This window comes from Bubalus kerabau, chromosome 2 (genome assembly GCF_029407905.1).
Source record: "Bubalus kerabau isolate K-KA32 ecotype Philippines breed swamp buffalo chromosome 2, PCC_UOA_SB_1v2, whole genome shotgun sequence".
In the NCBI taxonomy this organism is placed as follows: domain Eukaryota; kingdom Metazoa; phylum Chordata; class Mammalia; order Artiodactyla; family Bovidae; genus Bubalus; species Bubalus kerabau.
In genome coordinates, this window is record NC_073625.1 from 7,819,171 (window position 1) to 7,837,833 (window position 18,663).

Consider the following 18,663-nt stretch of genomic DNA (forward strand, 5'->3'; position numbering starts at 1 on the left):
CGCGTGGATTTAATCTTAGCTGTTTTTCCGCGTTCACTATCAGGCAAGCAGCAGTGACCACGTGGGGTCCCATGGGTTTAATCTTACTTATTTTTCCGCGTTCACTATCAGGCAAGCAGCAGTGACCACGTGGGGTCCGGGGCTGCCGGTGCTCCCCAGCGTCTGTGCCCAGGTGGCCCGCTGTGTGCTGTAGAGACTGTAGCTACGGAGGCATGCTTTCCATCAGAAACTCACAGTTACTTCCTTCTGGTCTCATCTTCTTCAGCTGACGTGTGAGAAGGTCCTCGATTTGATGTGCTACATGGTCCTTCCCATCCAGGATGGAGGCAAGTCCCAGGAGGAGCCCTCCAAAATAAAGCCCAAGTTTAGAAAAGGTACAGTGGCAAATGCTAGTTTTATTTTCTAGAAATAGCTTTAAAACCCACCTCTGGGAGTTTTTTTTTAAATAGTTCCTACAGTTCCTGACAAGGTGACACCCTGAGGTCTTCAGAGCTTGGCAAGCTGTGTAAGAAGCAGAGTGCTCACCAGGCTGCTCTGGGCTCTGGGTTCACAAGCAGCTGTGCGTCTGTCCTCCTTCCGACATTCTCTTCCTTTCCTGAATGTGCTCTCTTCAAAGAATATCAGAGAGCTCCTTTTCCAATCTTTACCAATTCCAGGAAACTTTGTCATGATTAGTGGAGAAGGATCGCTCGGCGTATCTCAGGCTGCTTTGAGCTTCACTCCAAGTTGCTCATTTGTTGAAAAATTACATAAGTTGAGCTGTGATGCTTCACAGGAAAGGAAGAGGGCCCCACCGTCCGGATCTCAGTTCCATCTTAGAGGTGGAAAAAGATGCGCCGTCGAACCCAAGCCCAGTAGAAAACAGGGATAAAGATGAGACCAGAGATCAGTGAAATAGAAACAAACGGAAGGAAACTAATAAAGCCAAAAGTTAATGAAATAGATGAACCCCTAACAAGACTGACCAGAATGACAGTGATCGCAAATGACCAGTATCAGGGATGGAAGAGGGAACATCACCCCGGATCCTGCTGAAATCAGGACAGTAAGAGCACAGGTTGTAAATAACTTTATGCCAATAAGTTCAGCAATTTAGATGAAATGGAAAAAGTCCTTCAAAAACACAGCTTACCAGAATGGATACAAGATGAAATAGAAAATCAGAACATTTTATATCTATCAAATTTGTCATCAAAAACTTTCCCACAAAGAAAATTCCAGGTCCAGTTGGCTTTACTGTGAATCCTGTCAGGCATTTAGGAAGAAATAACTTCAATCCTGTATGTAGTTTTTGAGAAAATAGAGGAAGAGAGAACACTTAGCCTTCAGTTTTTAAGACCAGCATTAACCCTGACAGCACAACCAAACAGGAGCATCACAAGAGGCCAGGGTCTGTCACGATCATAGGTGCCAAAATTCTTAACAAAATATGAGCAAATACAGCCGTTTATAAGAAAGATAAGACATAACAGCTGAGTGAATGCAGAGGCGGTTTAACCCAGGAAAGCCGATCAGCACAGATCATCACATTTGCAGATTAAAGGAGAAAAATCATAAGATTGTCTTAATAGATGCAGACAGAATTTAATTATGTCTGCATTTATCATTCACAATTAAAAACAAATAAACAACCCAGTAAACTAGAAAAAGGAGGAAAGCTTCCCCAACATCACTCTTGGCTATGAAATACCGAGTGCTTTCCCCAGGACCAGCAGCAGCACCGGTGTCTGCCCCCAGCACCTCAGTGCAACACCCTGGGGAGTCTCGCCAGCGCAATAGGCAAGAAAAAGGGAGGTCAGAAAGGAGCCCTTTATCCACAGCTACATATTTGGCCATGTAGCAAAGCCTAAGGACTCTCTAGATCAAATAACGTCAAAACCCATAAAATACTTAGGGATAAATTCAATGAAATATTGCCCTAAACTACTACTACCATTAGTACAGGAAATTCAGGTTAAAACAATAAGCTGTCATTTTACATCAGGATGTGGAGAGTAAAGGGTGGCTGTGTTGACCATCAGGACGTGAAGATCCACATCACCCATGTGCTTCTGGAAGGCACATAGATTCATGCGGTCGGTTTGTAGACCAGCTTAGCAGACCAGGTCACACATCTCACTCCCTGGCTATGTCTGAGACCAGCTTAGCAGACCAGGTCACACATCTCACTCCCTGGCCATGTCTGAGACCAGCTTAGCAGACCAGGTCACACCTCACTGCCTGGCCATGTCTGAGACCAGCTTAGCAGACCAGGTCACACCTCACTGCCTGGCCATGTCTGAGACCAGCTTAGCAGACCAGGTCACACCTCACTGCCTGGCCATGTCTGAGACCAGCTTAGCAGACCAGGTCACACCTCACTGCCTGGCCATGTCTGAGACCAGCTTAGCAGACCAGGTCACACCTCACTGCCTGGCCATGTCTGAGACCAGCTTAGCAGACCAGGTCACACATCTCACTGCCTGGCTATGTCTGAGACCAGCCTAGCAGACCAGGTCACATCTCACTGCCTGGCCATGTCTGAGACCAGCTTAGCAGACCAGGTCACACATCTCACTCCCTGGCTATGTCTGAGACCAGCTTAGCAGACCAGGTCACACATCTCACTCCCTGGCCATGTCTGAGACCAGCTTAGCAGACCAGGTCACACCTCACTGCCTGGCCATGTCTGAGACCAGCTTAGCAGACCAGGTCACACCTCACTGCCTGGCCATGTCTGAGACCAGCTTAGCAGACCAGGTCACATCTCACTGCCTGGCCATGTCTGAGACCAGCTTAGCAGACCAGGTCACACATCTCACTCCCTGGCTATGTCTGAGACCAGCTTAGCAGACCAGGTCACACATCTCACTCCCTGGCCATGTCTGAGACCAGCTTAGCAGACCAGGTCACACCTCACTGCCTGGCCATGTCTGAGACCAGCTTAGCAGACCAGGTCACACCTCACTGCCTGGCCATGTCTGAGACCAGCTTAGCAGACCAGGTCACACCTCACTGCCTGGCCATGTCTGAGACCAGCTTAGCAGACCAGGTCACATCTCACTGCCTGGCTATGTCTGAGACCAGCCTAGCAGACCAGGTCACATCTCACTGCCTGGCCATGTCTGAGACCAGCCTAGCAGACCAGGTCACACCTCACTCCCTGGCCATGTCTGAGACCAGCTTCACAGACCAGGTCACACCTCACTGCCTGGCCATGTGCTCCTCCTGGATGCAGACCTATTAGTGATTTCCAAACGCGAGCCCTCACCTCCTGGGTCATGGATTTTCAACTAGAAATTTTCTTTTTTAGTGAGATAGACTGTAAATATATTACTAAAATGAATGTACCTCCAGTAAAATGGATAAATTTTATTTCACGAACCTTTTGTTTTAGGTATACAGTTGACCCTTGAACAATGCAGGAGTTAACCCAAGGGCTCTGACCCCCTCTCTCCTCCTGCCGCCCCCAGTAGTCAAAAATCCAGGTACTTTTCTCTCTCTGCCTCAGCACCCAGAATTGACGAATGACTTACCCACAGGCAGGAAGCTGCAACAGTTTGGGCAGAATCAGGGCTCAAACCCTGGTTCTTTTGATTGCACACGCTGTGATCTGTAATCCCGCAGTTAGTTCATCTAGAGATCTGTAAAGTGAAAATGCCGGTACTGTTTACTGAAAAATCCACATACAGGTGGTCTCATGCAGTTCAAACCTGTGCTGGTCCAGGGCCAGCGGTGTGAACCTGTGTAAGTGCGTGTGCATAGGAGCCACACGAAGGCAGTGTCTCTGTTTTTTGCTGCTTCTTACCCTTGGAGTAGAGAAGGATTTAGGAATAAGGAGCACACACCATAAAGGAAAGGACTAAAATCTTGGTGTGAAAAACAGCCACTGCTCTCTACAAGTATGAAGAAATATATAAGAATGTTTATTTCAGCACTGTTTGTAATGGTGAAAAATGGGAAACCCCAGGGTTAAACGGAAAAGAATAGATAAATCAGTGGTGGTCTGTGTTACCAACAGAACATTATGTAACATGGAAAACCAACAAGCTGGAGTCACAGGGGTCATACTGCAAACGATCAGCGGAAGGATGTGCAGGCTGAGACACCGTTTATACCGCAGACTGGAAACATGAGGAACATTCCTCTGAGGTGTACGGATACAGATTCTTGCCTGACAAATGCGCAGTGTACGTAGGAATGCTGAGCCCCTCATTCAGAATGGCCCTTACCTCCAGGGCTTCCCTCATAGCTCAGTTGGTAAAGGATCCGCCTGCAGTGCAGGAGACCCCAGTTCAATTCCTGGGTTGGGAAGATCCCCTGGAGAAGAGACAGGCTATCCACTCAAGTATTCTGGTCTGGAGAATTCCATGGACGCAGTCCATGGGGTCACAAAGAGTCCGACACGACTGCACGACTTTCACTTTCTTTCCAGGGAGGGAGGCAGGGATCAGAAGGGGCTCACAGAAGGCGGACTGGATTTGTGATGCTGTGTGTGAAAATCTAAAAACTAAACCCAGTGTCAACATTTTATAAAACTTGAGTGATAAAGCACACTGGTGTTTCTGATATTGTCTTGTCATTTTCTGTATATTTCAAAGGTTTCATAATAAAAGGTATTTAAGCAATTTTAGAAATTGAGATTGAGACATGAAATCCAGAGACGATTCAAAAACCAATTTTTACCTTCATTAAATGTAATTGTGGTTTAACTGTGTTTGAGACCATGTGACTGCTGCTTACCCTTTTTGTTTTAAGGAAAGCACCTCAATCATTTGCCCTCTAAGCTCTCTTCTTTGCCTGTCGTGGACTTTTCTTAGGTTCGGATCTGAAGCTTCTGCCGTGTACCAGCAAGGCCATCATGCCCTACTGCCTGCACTTGATGTTGGCTTGTTTTAAGGTAAGCTTCACGTTGATCAGCACGTTACTGTTACTGTTCAGTCACTCAGGCTGACTCTGCGACCCCATGGACTGCAGTAGCTAGGCCCCTCTGTCCTCCACTATCTCCCAAAGTTTGCTCAGACTTATGCCATTGAGTCGTTGATGCCATCCAACCATCTCATTCTCTCTGCCCCTTCTCCTTTTGCCCGCCTCAGGGTCTTTTCCAGTCATTCGGGTCTTTGCATCAGGTGGCCAAAGTATTGGAGCTTCAGCATCAGTCCCTTCCAGTGAAGATTCACAGTTGATTTCTAGGATTGATTGCTGTGATCTCCTTGCAGTTCAGGGGACTCTCAAGAGTCCTCCAGCACCACAGTCCTAAAGCATCAGTTCTTCAGCACTCAACTTTCTTTATGGTCCAACTCTCATGTCCATACATGACTGCTAGAAAAACCACGGCTTTGACTCTTCAGACCTTAGATGGCAAAGTGATGTCTCTGCTTTTTAATACACTATCTAGGTTTGTCATAGCTTTTCTTCTAAGGAGCAAGCATCTTTTAATTTCATGGCTGCAGTCACTATCTGCAGTGATTTTGGAGCCCAAGAAAATAAAGTCTGTCAGTGCTTCCACTGTTTCATGATTAGCATGAAAGGAATTTAATTCAGAGGATTGTTCTGATGATCTGAAGTGACTCAAGTTGAGAGCCTTGAGCACACGTTAGTTTAGTCTTTTGACAGCATGTTGGTATAGCTAGGGAACCAGTGGGAGGAATAAACAAATATTTATTAAATGTCAGCTGCACTAGGCAGAGAAGAGTAGGAAATAACCTCCATCCTTGAGGCGCAAGATTACCTATTAGTCCAGGTACCAGTGAGGCAGACACGCACATAGCCTCGCCTGTTGCGATGTCCAGTGTTTTATGAGTTAGCCTGCAAGTCAGGATGTGCTAGGTGTGGCAGAACGGAGCAGAGGTGCTCTTGGGCTCAGAGAGGGCTATGAGTTTATCATCCTAGAGTGAGGTCTCCAGAGCTGCGGCGTCTCAGGACGGTTGACGGAACGCACGGCTGGGGCAGCCAGGGGCGGACAGGCTGAACCCCCATGGCTCCTGAGCGGGCGGCTCCGCCTCGGGGTGCCAGTCCCCAGCCCTGCTCTTGGTCTGTACCGGGCGGCAGAAGCAGCTTGGAGTGACTTTAGGCAGGGCTGCCGATCCTGACCAGGAAGCCCTGTGACGATTTCTCACTTCACGTTCCTGCCTCCTCCCCGCCTGCCCCGGCCTCGGGTGTCCTCAGACCTTCTCTCCAAGGGCGCCTCTGGCCCGCCCTCCACCCCCCACGCAGCCCCTTAAGAGCAGCCCCCGATCCTTCCCTCTGGTGCTCAGCTTCCTCCCACCTCACCCCACCTTCAGAGCCTCCGTCCCCACCTGCGTGACCCGCTCCCACCGGGACTCTGCCTGGGCGCCGGGTCCGCTGGCCGGGCCCCTCGCCACCGGCCTCAGTCACCCTGTGACCACACGCCCCGCCCCGTGTCCGCAGCTGAGAGCCTTCACGGACAGCAGGGACGACATGGCGCTGGGCCACGCCATCGTCCTGCTGCAGCACGAGTGGCCGCGTGGGGAGGCGCTCTTCCTGAAAGCCGTTGGCAAGATCTGCCAGCAAGGGAACTTCCAGTACGAGAACTTCTTCAATTACGTCACAAGTATCCTTTTCCCTGTCTGAGCAGAAGAAACTGCTGGGACAAAAATGAGTGAACCCTTTGGGGGAGAAATAGGTGTCAGTGATGTGGGGGAGAAAGGAGGAGTGGTGCTCTGAGATGGGATCGTGGCTGTCCGTCTTGTGAAAGGAGAGACCTCAGAGAGGAGCCGGGAATGTCAGCAGCCCTGGTCCCTTTCCCACTTGGAGCGACTTGTTGGGAAGGTACCCGGGATGCCTGAAGGGCCCCCAGCGGCGGATGGGCCGAGGGATGTAGTCGTTCATTGGGCTCCGTCTGGGGAGGGGCCCCGGGGTCCGTGGTCACAGCGGCAGGTGTCAGAGGTGCACTGAGCACCCACCAGAGATGCTGCCCCACCGGCACCTGCTTTCATGACGGGGAGCATTGGACTTGGTACTGCTGATGAGGGAGAAGCCACCTTAGAATCCAAGGTCTGGTGTTCACACTTGCTTCTCTTACATGCTAGTCTTCATTTGCGAGGAGTCTGACATCCCTGTACAGGTGTCTAGAGCAGTGTTTCTTAACCTTTGGGTAGAGGTAGAGGGGTGGAAATAACACCCCTACCACCCTCCCCCGCTTTTTTTTCCATCTCTTACTAAGAAAGCAAAAAGTGTTGCTTTTACGACCATACAGACTGTTTAACCATCTATATGAAAACCGTAATTCTCTTTGGGAGGGAGTTTGGTTGGCGTAGGAATCGTTGGTTTGGACTCAGGCCTGGGTTGCTGGTGGGGTGGCCGTGGGCGTTACCCAGGAGCTGCGAACCCGTGTCGGCCTCTGAGAGAACAGGGCTCCTGGCTCCCACACGTGGTTCCCTGACTCTGGCCTCAGATATCGACATGCTGGAGGAGTTCGCCTACCTGAGAACTCAGGAAGGTGGGAAGATCCATCTGGAACTGCTGCCCAATCAAGGAATGCTGATCAAGTAAGCCCGCCCCCCGCCCCCCCCATCTCCCGCTCTCTCTGCGTGTCGGAAATGTTTATAAATTTCTGTAGCTTTCAGACATTTAGTAGGAAGGAATCCAAACAAGTCTATTTTTAAGACGGTTTGACTCCAGGGATCCTTTTGAACTTGGCCTTCCCTTAACTACATTTCTGATGGAAGCGTGTTTAAATCGGGGTAGTTCTGTCACATTGATACTTTTTTCACCAGATGAAAGTCTCATTCACAGAACCTTTTTCCTTTCTAAAACATACAGACTGATCCTATAATTTCTGATTAGAACACTTTTCATTAAGAGAAGCTATGCTTCATCACAGTTGTGCTGGATTAGGAAAAACCTGCAGACTTGATTTACACACTGCACTTTCAGTCCCTCCCCATCAAGCCGCCTGCTCACATCAGGTGGCCTCCCCCCCCAGCCTCTGCAGCGAGGCTGGGGCTTGGTCTGGGCAAGCCCCCCTACACCTGGATGAAGTCAGTGACCATTTATGATTTTTAAATAGCTCATGACCCCCGCTTCTGCCCTCCAGTCCTCATCGCGGTGTGGACAGTGCATCCTCCCTGCTGTAGACAGCCACGCATGGTGTGACGTGTGGTCCCCCTCCGCGTCCTGCACGGTCCTCATGTGCAAGTCAGGTCACTGTCTCTGCAGGAGACTGAGACCCGAGGGAGAGCCCAGTGCTGTTGAGGCTCGGACCAGCTCCTTTTCCTGCCTAGTGAGAGGGACAAGTTTCCGGTTGAAAGCAGGAATTTGCATCTTGTTCCATCCATGGAGGGTGTTAGAAATGTCAGGAGAGGGAAGTGAGAGACATTCCTTCTGGATTCCCTAAACCTCAGGGTTGGGCACAGCCCGCATGGCGTCCTGTCAGGAGTGGGAAGATGCGGTGAGGGGGTGTGCTTCTCCTTCATCTTGCAGATGTTGCTAAATATTCTGAAGATTTAACATGTATACAGAAGACCTGCACACAGTAGCTGGCTTAGGCAAGTGCACCAGGCATGCTTATCTTCCTGCTCCGTTAGCTTCCCTCGAACCTGGGGAAGATGACTGCCTGGTTCAAAATATTCTTAATGGTGTTTGAGAACAAAGATGGCTTTTTGATACGGGAACCTAGGTAACCCGTTTTGTGTTGTGACTGCCTGGTTTTGAGGCTGGATTCACAAACATAACTTTGAATAACTTTTCCTTTAATTCCCATGAACACACACCATACAAACTGTCATAATATAGAGACAGCCTCAGCTGGATCAGCTCCATTTAGTTAAGGTTAAACCTAAGTTTAACAATCCTCCCACCACTAAGCTGATGCTCAGCTGTGGAAGGTGACAGACGGGGTTGTCAGACAATCAAGACTGACCCTTCCTTCTTCAGCCAGTTTTATTGAGCTGCTCAAGACACGGGGATGTGCAGACCAGCTCTCAGACAAGGGTGAAGGCCGGGGCTGTTGGACAGCCAGCATGACTGACTGTGGGGTGTTCAGGGCGAGGCAGAGACACAGCAGGCATTTCTAGGCTTTTGAGGCTTAATTGTGCCCCCCTCCCCACCCACGGTTAGTATAACCTTTAGTCTCTTCTAACGCCCTACGCCCTGTAGAAGACCACTCAGCTTCCTAGGAAACCTGCTCCTCCGTCAGTCTGGAAGCAGGCACAGGGGCTCCTGCTTAGTGAGCGGACTGTGTGAGTCTCAGAGTTTGCCTGAAACCTGCCTGACAAATTTCTGATGAGAAACTCCTGCAGAGAAGCGGGCCACCTGAGCCCGTTGAGGTACAGTTAGAATCTCGAGTAAAACTGTCCCATTCCTTTTCCTTTTGGTTCTCAAACAAATTACCCGCAGTCTTACAGATCTTTCAGGGGGCCCCGCAGCTGAGTGCAGAGATGTGGGGAGCAGAGGCCAGCCCCTCCAGGCCAGCCCAGGCCTGGGCGAGGCCACCTGTCCATCCCAGTGTGGGGCGAGTGCCTGGGCGCCGGGACCTGACGGCAGGAGAGTCAAGCAGACCCGCAGCTTGGGTCTGCGCTCCACGGGTTGCCGTCTCGTATCTGAAGGAGAGAAACGCTTCCCCGCGGACGCTGGCCGTGCCCTGGAGGCACTCGGCTGAGTGACCCAGACGCTCCGTCCGCGCGGGTGCCCTGAGCTGGGCGCGGGCCCCTGCTCTCAGAGGTGACCCTGGCCAATGTGCGGCTGTCACAGCACCCCGCGAAGCCGCGGCCCAGACTCGCGTTGTCCCCCTTCCCGTTCCTTTTCTCACTACCTTGTGAACTTGAAACTCAGCCTTTACCAAAAACACGCCAGTCCCATCAGTCTTCTCAGAAGGGCCTCTTCGACGTGGGGCTTCAGTCCCATCAGCGATGGTTCAGAAACGTCGCTAGGTTGCTCTGTGGGACTGGCGTGGTCACGACAGGTGTGGGGCCCTGTCCCTCCGTGGCCGCCCCGGGGCACCGCACCAGCCTCTTCCCCGGCGCCCCTTCTGCACCGGCTCTCAGTGGGCTGAGCCGGGGCCTGGGCGCACGCGCAGTCAGGGCCCCCCTCCCCCGTCCTCCCGAAGCCGCCGCGCGGGCCGGGGCTGCCGGCCGTGTGCAGCCAGCCCCCCGTCTCATGCGTTTTCTCTGGAGTGTTGTTTTTTAAGTGCAGGCTGAGTCGGTGTGGGTGTTTGAATGCCGCTGTTTGCTGTTTTTTAAAGGCCTTCTAGCCCTCCCATGGGGCTACTGCAGCAGGAATTCTTCCCTGTGCTTCAGCCCAGCATACAGACTGCCGACAGGTACCGCGCGGACACGCCTGCTCATAGTGTGCTGTTCGTTGACATGTCTTACCGCCCATGGTTTTCAGCTCTTCGTTCCTCGGTGCCCTGTTTTCATGCTTTATTTAATTTTTTAATTTGTTCCGCATTCCTTGGCAAGCCATCTGGTTGTAATATTGTTAACATTTCTTATTTTTTTCCATAAGTTGCCAGTGTTTTTGTGTTCAATTTAAAAATCATTATGGATCTGGAAATAAGTGAACAGTATATGAAAGTGTGTCAGATTAAGCACACATCAGATCAGGCACTGAACTACGATTCTCTTCATAAAACGTAAGACATTTGGTGATAAATGTTTAAGGATAGCGAAACTCAGAAGTGCATTTTTATCCTGGGATTTCCAAATTCGTGCCCAGGGTTGAGGGTTCGACCTCAATGAGCTGGCTTTAGCAGAGTTATTTTCGTGACACTGACCTCACCTTTCTGAATTGAAAATAACTGGTAGGCAGGACACCACGTTTATTAACTGGTTTATCCTGGTCTTAAACCACAGAAGCTAATTCATCCTCTTCTTCATCCAAACTTACCAGAGCAATAGAAACTCTGATAGAAATATAATTGAGTTGCACTGCTCTTCATGTATGGAAACAGTCTGGCCTCGGGCCCATGCCCGCGGGACACGGCGTTTTGTGATTACCAGCATGAAGGGGAGCCTTTGGTTGGAGGCACCCATGCCCTTCACTCAGGGTCTGCAAACACCAGTGTCTTTCACTGGGTCAGAGGGCGGGCTCTCATGTGGGGCTGCAGGCTGGGTCCCCCAAGAGCCGTATCTCAGGGCAGCACAGAGGGGCTGCTTGTGCCCCCAGTGGGGCTTACTGACCCTGTGTCCTCCCTGCCGAGGTCAGCAGCCGGACCCGGCTAGAAGTGTTCACGGAGACCCGAGTTTTGTCCGTGGCTGTGCTGGCGAATGCTGTGTAGCTCTGTAAGCTGCCCACGGGCATGTAGAGTGAGCACCCTTCTAACCAAGCCTGGGTTTTTTTATTTCCCCTTCTGTTACCCTGCAACTTTTCACTTCTATTGTTCTTACTTTATATGATTCAGGTTTTAAAAACAGAAACATTTTTAAAAATGGTTTCAAACCTTTTAATTTTGGCCAGTACCCTCAAAGTCTAGTTTTAAATCCCTGTGCCTGTCTGAGGGGAGTTAGGCAGAGGGCTGGGGATGGAGGTGCCTTGTGTTGGTCTGAATCCACCCCATCACTGAGCAGCTGGTTACAACTCCTTTCCTCTGACTTGAACCCACTGAACTTTACTAGGTGTTTCTTTTCCTTTCTTCATGTTGGTGTCCGGGGTTCCCTCTGTGACCCCCTTCTCTGAGGCACACCCTCCAGGGCACCCTGAGCGACCCGCCTTTGCTTCCCCGACCAGGGGCTCCCGGGCCCCCCCAGACCTCGAGGAGGCTCTCTTTCAGGGACTCTGCTCCCCTGTGTCCGTGCCAGACCCGCATCTCAGGACCCCAGCTGTGCCCACTTCCCGCACATAGGCCTGGTATCGCAGGGAGCAGAGTCATGTTACCCAGGCTGTGCGGAGACCCCAGCCAGGGGTCACGGCCACAGTCCTGCCCATTCGGGTGACCTGCCCCCCGAGGCCGGCCTGGCTGGGCCCGAGAGCCGTGTGGCCTGAGCAGTGAGCCCCACGTCACTGAACTGTGTGCGAGTCGGGGGAGCCCAGCGTCAGAGCTGCGGGAGCCAGAGGCAGGCAGCCGGCATCTGGCCGGAACTGCTCAGGCATGTAGAACAGCCTTGTCCCAAGTGGGGAAGGTGACACTCTGGTTCTGAGTGTTTCCAAGAAGGACCGGGTGGGGGGCTGTTTGGTCAGGACGTTTTTCTTTCCAAAGCTCTCCGCTAGGTTTGAGGCAGGCTGTTCTCCTGCCCCGGGACTGCGTACCCGCGCGGCCGTGCTAACCAGCCATCCACTTGTCTCCCTGTTGCCGCCCTGCCAGGCACCACACGGTCACCCGGGGCATCACCAAGGGCGTGAAGGAGGACTTCCGCCTGGCCATGGAGCGCCAGGTGTCCCGCTGTGGGGAGAGCCTGATGCTGGTGCTGCACAGGTTCTGCGTCAACGAGAAGATCCTGCTGCTCCAGACCCTGGCCTGAGGGCCCTCCCGGAAGGGAGCCTCCGGGTTCTGACTCCTCGGTCACTTAGAAGTAGTTCCCAAGAGTCTGAGAAGCTATTTCTATTTTTGTCACTTTTTGGGGTAATTTTTGTAAAACAAAAGAACTTGTTTTGTAAATAAATTGGGGTGCTTTTTTGTTTTTACTTTTTAATTCTTATAAGTGTACAAACGAGAGTGTCCTTTATTTAGAAAGACGTTTGCTTCCACGACCTCAAGATTTTCTTTCGCACAGTTAGACTTTGGTGACTATTAGGTATCAACACCTAGACCTTTTCCTTCAGCAAGTTTTAATGCTGAAAACCGTCATGCCAGAATGAACAAGAGTGAACTTCCACTGAAGGTGCTGTGGGGGCCAGGGTGGGGTCCCGCCCAGAGGCCCAGGAAGGGTATGGAGGACGCCTCCCCGGCCCTGCAGCCCCCAGGCCGCTGACGCCCGGACCCAGAGGGCCTACCCACCAGCCCAGCTCCAGCTGGCCCCTCCTTTCCAAGTACCAGGGACGAGCTCCTGCCTCTGCCTCAGGCGTGTCATGGGAGCAGGCATTGGCCCTTCCCCCCGGGTGGTTGTAAAGATGGAGAGGGACGAGCTTGGGACCAGGGCTTCCCACCTCTAAGTCCAGCGCTGGTGTCAGGTTGGTTTCTGTCACTGTTTCTGAAATACCTTAGGTAAGCATCACATGAACAGTTGTTTCTCGGGAGCCTGAAGAATGAAAGCGCTAAGAAGTTCAGTCACTGCTGGCAAAGCGGGTCCATTGGCTGCACGTGCAGCAAGCCAGATGCTGAGGTGCAGCGGTTTGCAGCCAAGTGAGGCAGGAGAACAAGTCTCGGAGCCGCCCGCCGAGGGTGAGGGGCACGTGTAGTGTGAGCAGGGTGGCCGCAGGCATGGGGACAGATGAAGTGATGGCTCTTCTGTGCGGGGGTACCTGAGCTCCTGCCTCGGCACATTCACACCAGAGGCCCCGAACGTGATCTGAGGGTGGAGGCTTCTGATAGCAGGCCATTCACAGGAACCCCACACAGCCCCACCTTCAGGGTTGGGGAATCCCAACCACGCTTAGCCACCTTGTGCTGGGCAGGAGCTAACTCCAGGCTCCCGGGCTGCAAGAGGCCAGGAGGCTGTGCATTTAAAGAGGAAGAACAGAAAACAGATAACCAAACTGAGCTTGTTGCATGAAAACAGGCCGCAGGTGGAGCAGTTTTAACCTGTTTCCTTCACTGGAATCCTGTGAGAGGTCAGGAACTTGTTAGTCACCAGTTTTGGTCACCCCTCTAGGGAGTGAAAAAGTTGGCTTAAAGCTCAACATTCAGAAAACTAAGATCATGGCATCTGGTCCCATCACTTCATGGCAAATAGATGGGGAAACAGTGGAAATAACGTCAGACTTTATTTTTGGGGGCTCCAAAATCACTGCAGATGGTGATTGCAGCCATGAAATTAAAAGACACTTACTCCTTGGAAGGAAAGTTATGACCAACCTAGATAGCATATTCAAAAGCAGAGACATTACTTTGCCAACAAAGGTCCGTCTAGTCAAAGCTATGGTTTTTCCAGTGGTCATGTATGGGTGTGAGAGTTGGACTGTGAAGAAAGCTGAGCGCTGAAGAATTGATGCTTTTGAGCTGTGGTGTTGGAGAAGATTCTTGAGAGTCCCTTGGACTGCAAGGAGATCCAACCAGTCCATCCTAAAGGAGATCAGTCCTGGGTGTTCACTGGAAGGACTGATGCTGAAGCTGAAACCCCAATACTTTGGCCACCTCATGCAAAGGGTTGAGTCATTGGAAAAGACCCTGATGCTGGGAGGGATTGGGGACAGGAGGAGAAGGGGATGACAGAGGATGAGATGGATGGATGGCATCACCGAATCAATGGACATAAGTTTGGGTAAACTCCAGGAGTTGGTGATGGATAAGGAGGCCTTGTGTGCTGTGATTCATGGGGTCGCAAAGAGTTGGACAGGACTGAGCAACCGAACTGACTTGACTAACTAGAGCATGGCTTCATTACTTTGTATACGAAGTTTATATAAAGGGGCTTCCCTGGTGGTCTAGTGGTTAAGAATTCACCTTGCAATGCTAGGGGGCACAGTTCAGTCCCTGGTTGGGGAATTAAGATCCCGCATGCCACAGGACAACTAAGCCTTCTCACTGCACGAGCCCAACTAAGACCTAACACAGCCAAACAAATGTTTTTAAAAATATTTTTTTAAAATAACCATACTGCTCAAGACAACCTACAGATTCAGTGCAATCCCTATCAAATTACCAAGGCACTTTTCCACACAACTAGAACAAAAGCTTTAAAAACTTGTATAGAAACACACAAGACCCCACCCAAGTAAGCCAAAGCCATCATAAGAAACAAAAACAGAGCTAGAGGAATCAGGTTCCCTGACTTGAGACTACTACAAAGCTACAGTCATCAAAACAGTATGGTACTGGCAAAGAAACAGAATGGAAAAAAGGCGGTCTCTTCAATATGTGGTGCTGGGAAACTGGACAGCTACATGTAGAAGAACAAAATCAGAACATTCTTAACACCATATAGAAATATCAACTCAAAATAGATTAAAGACCTAAATGTAAGACCAGATACTATAAAACTCTCAGAAATATAGGCAGGATATTTCTTTGACATAAATCATAGCAATATCTTTTGGATCTATATCCTAGAATAACAAAAACAAATGAGACCTAATTAAAACTTTTTGCACACAAAAGGAAACCATGGAGGAGAAGATAACCCAGAGAACACATTTGCAAATGATAACAACTGACAATCTTCAAAATACAGAGACACCTCACACAACTCAATATCAAATCACATAACCCAGTCAAAAACTGGGCAGAAGACTTAAATACATTTCTCCAAAGATGACTGATGGCCAAGAAGCACATGGAAAAAATGCTTGATATCACATATTATTAGGGGAATGCAAATCAAAACTACAATCAGGTATCACCTCACACCAGTCAGAATGGCCATCACCAAAAAGTCTACATATAAATGCTGGAGAGGGTGAGGAGAAAAGGGAACCCTCCTCCCTGTTGGTAGGAATGTAAATTAGTGCAGCCGCTATGAAGAACAGTGTGGAGGCTCCTTAAAAAACTAAAAACAGAGCTACCCTGTGACCCCGCAGTCCCCACGGAGCAACTAAGCCCGTGCATCAGCACCACTGAGCCTGTGCTCCAGAGCCTGGGAGTTGCAACAAGAGAAGCATCGCGATGAGAAGCCCAAGCACCACAGCGAAGAGTAGCCCCTGCTCCCTGCAGCTAGAAAAAAGCCCAGCAAAAAAGAGAAATGTGCAGCAATGAAGACCCGGCACTGCCAAAGGCGAACAAAATAATTTTTTATTTTAAATCATCCTGTTGTTTTTACCATCGTGTGTGTTGCCCCTAGCAACTTTCACAGTAAACGCCGTTGGTTTGGTTTCATAAATCCTTCTTCAGATCAGTGTTTGGGGGCTGCACACATCAAAACAAGACTTTCTAACACCCACGTGTGTAGGCCCCAGATAAAAGGGACCAATCATCTTTTTTTTTTTTTAAATTCAGTGGTGCCTGGGATTTGTTAAACTGACATGAGCTGCTGTCTCCTAGGCAGGCAGGATTTGGTGCCACTTTACAGGGCTTCCCAGGTGGCGCTAGTGGTAAAGAACCTGCCTGCCAAGGCAGAAAGACATAGAGACGTGGGCGGGTTCAATCCCTGGGTTGGGAAGATCCCCTGGAGGAGGAAAGGGCAATCCACTCCAACATTCTTGCCTGGAGGATCCCATGGACAGAGGAGCCTGGCAGGATACAGTCCAGGGGGTTGCAAAGAGTCAGGCATGACTGAAGGGACTTGGCATGCACACACGACTTAACAAGCCAAACAACATATGGAGTTTAATCACATAGAAGAAAATTTCTTATGTATCAAAGTGGAAAGGTGTGACCACTGGCAAGGTAAAATGCAACAATGAACAGCCTTGAAAGGTGGGAAAAACAGGAAAGAACCGACCTTTGTAGAGAAAGTCCTGGAGATGAGGACAGAATCCCACTGGCCCTGAGATGGGAACAGACACTGTGGGAAGCCATGTGCTCGGCCCTGTGGGACGGAGGCCAGCTGTCCTGGCAGCTGTGCCCAGGCTGCATTCTGCCGAGGAGAGCCGGGGGAGGCTGGCTGCCTCTGCGTGTCTGCACACCCGCAATTAAATCAGGCGTTACGGAGTCAGAGGCGTCTTAATACACGATGCAAACATGTAGCGTGTCTAATCAACTTTGAATTTGGAAACGCATTTAGCCTGGAGAAAAACAATGTATGGGAATTAATGCCCAAGAAAAACTGATTATCGGGAGAAAAATGTTGGCTCACCTCATCTGTGGAAACAGGTTACGCAAACACAGAACTGAAGACCACCCTGGCAGTGCGTTTTCCCGCCTGATTTCAAACTCTAAACAAAAGTTGTGTTTAAAACCCGCACTGCATTGTTCTAGAGTTGTGGCTCTCCTGCTTAGCATTTTTTTTAAAGCTCTTCCCCTGGATTTTCACAACTGATGGAAACCTCTTCTGAAAGGCAGTTTGAGACGCTGAGAAAATTTCTCAAAGTCTGTTTGCCACCCCTGTTTATTTGGGACGACATTAAAGGAAATATAAAAGCTAATATGGTGACTTTGATTTAAGCTGATACTGGGCGACACAAACTCGACTGCTGTGCATCATGAAAGAGGCCTTTTATGGGCCAGAGTGAGGGAGGTAAAGTGTAAGAACAGCAGCCTACTAACTTCATTATAAAGAGGAATCAGGAATCTACGTGCACAAATGAAGACACGATGTTAGGTTACGATAGCCCCGCTACACAACAGCACGTTTTGCTTTGTTCCTCAAGGATTCCACCCGACTTCCCCCAAAGATGCCCCGTGACGGGTGTTTTCTGCAGGCAGCGCTGCCCATGGGCGTCCGCACCCCTCCCCAGGGAGATGCCAGCTGTCCCCACTCAGCCCGGGCCCAGCCAGGCCAAGCTCCCTGTCATGGCTGGTCTGGCACAGTCTGGGGAGGGTTTTCCGGCCAATAACATTAGGCGCCACCGAGGGAACGCCTGCTCCCTCCCGCGTGGAGTTGAGTGTGTGCAGCCTTCCTGATGGTGATGGGGCAGCATCTGGGCCTCGGGGTTGAACTGGGGCCTGCTCACCCCAGGACTACTTCCGGTGATGCTCTCCTGCTAACCCAGCTGGAGCTGGAGTTCCTGTGCTTTAAAGCTCAAGACACCCTAACTGGCGTTCTCCCCAGTTGGGTGCACTGCCTCTGCAGGGGGCCCTGCTCAGCCACACCCGCTGAGATTCGGGGGGACACAGCCGTGACCACCCACGAAGGTGCCCTGCCAGAGAGGGGCCTCCTCAGAGAGGACCGCCCCTCACCCCTGCGCGCACACACGTGCACGCCAGGTATACGCTAAATTTTCAGCACTTAGATTAAGGACACACCCACCACCACTGCTTTGCTTCCACGAATGTTGATTTGGCACCTGCTCCGCATGGGCACGGGGCACAGGGCACTGCGTCCGCACTTGAAGAACGTGCAAATGGGCAAGGCCTCACCCTCCACGAGCTCATGGTCCAGCACGGGAGGCCAGTCCAGTATCCAGATGACTGTCGTGCAGGGCAGAAAGCGATAACGCTGCGAGGTTGACCCCAGTCACATATTAGAAGACACAGAGGAAAAAAATATTACTTTGGGATAAGGATAAGAGATGAGAAGGTGCCCTAGAGGCAGGGGGCGAGTGTGACAGATTAGATGTCGACAGGAGAGAATGAAGAAGAAAAAAGTAGAACAGGACAACTAGTCACAGTCAGACGCCAGAGGCCCGGCTCCCTGAGGAGGTGGGAAGTGGCGCTGGAACTAGGAAGCGCATCCAAGGGCTGGGAGGAAGCCAGGCAGGTGCTCTGGGCTCAGCCAGGGACGGTTTTGCCTGCCCACAGCGCTGTTCCAGCTCCAGGGGAAGTTCTTGCAAGGAGGGTATTTGATCTGAGAGCTTCCCCCATGACTCAATCTGCCTGCCAGTGCAGGAGACACAGGAGACACGGGTTCGATCCCTGGGTCAGGAAGATCCCCCTGGAGGAGGGCTTGGCCACCCACTCCAGTATTCTTGCCTGGAGAATCCCATGGACAGAAGGGCCTGGTGGGCTACAGTCCACAGGATCACAAAGAGTCAGACACAGCTGAGCAACCATGACACTGCTTTATGAAGTAGAGTCCATCCCCCCCACCAACC

The 18,663-nt window shown here is 50.8% G+C and overlaps 1 protein-coding gene across 4 annotated transcripts in view; it reads left to right on the forward strand.

Moving 5' to 3' along the window:
• INTS10 (integrator complex subunit 10) overlaps positions 1-12,561 on the forward strand; it is a 32,956-nt gene extending 20,395 nt beyond the window's left edge. For 2 of the 4 annotated variants that reach the window (XM_055566959.1, XM_055566960.1), the window contains exons 13-18: positions 266-374; positions 4,800-4,879; positions 6,391-6,553; positions 7,397-7,490; positions 10,184-10,261; positions 12,242-12,561. In XM_055566959.1, the coding sequence (XP_055422934.1) occupies positions 266-374; positions 4,800-4,879; positions 6,391-6,553; positions 7,397-7,490; positions 10,184-10,261; positions 12,242-12,398 (681 nt within the window). In that variant the 3' untranslated portion in view covers positions 12,399-12,561. The remainder of the gene's footprint in view (positions 1-265; positions 375-4,799; positions 4,880-6,390; positions 6,554-7,396; positions 7,491-10,183; positions 10,262-12,241) is intronic. The other 2 variants (XM_055566961.1, XM_055566962.1) reach the window with 1 other exon arrangement.
• Positions 12,562-18,663: the final 6,102 nt, after the last annotated feature.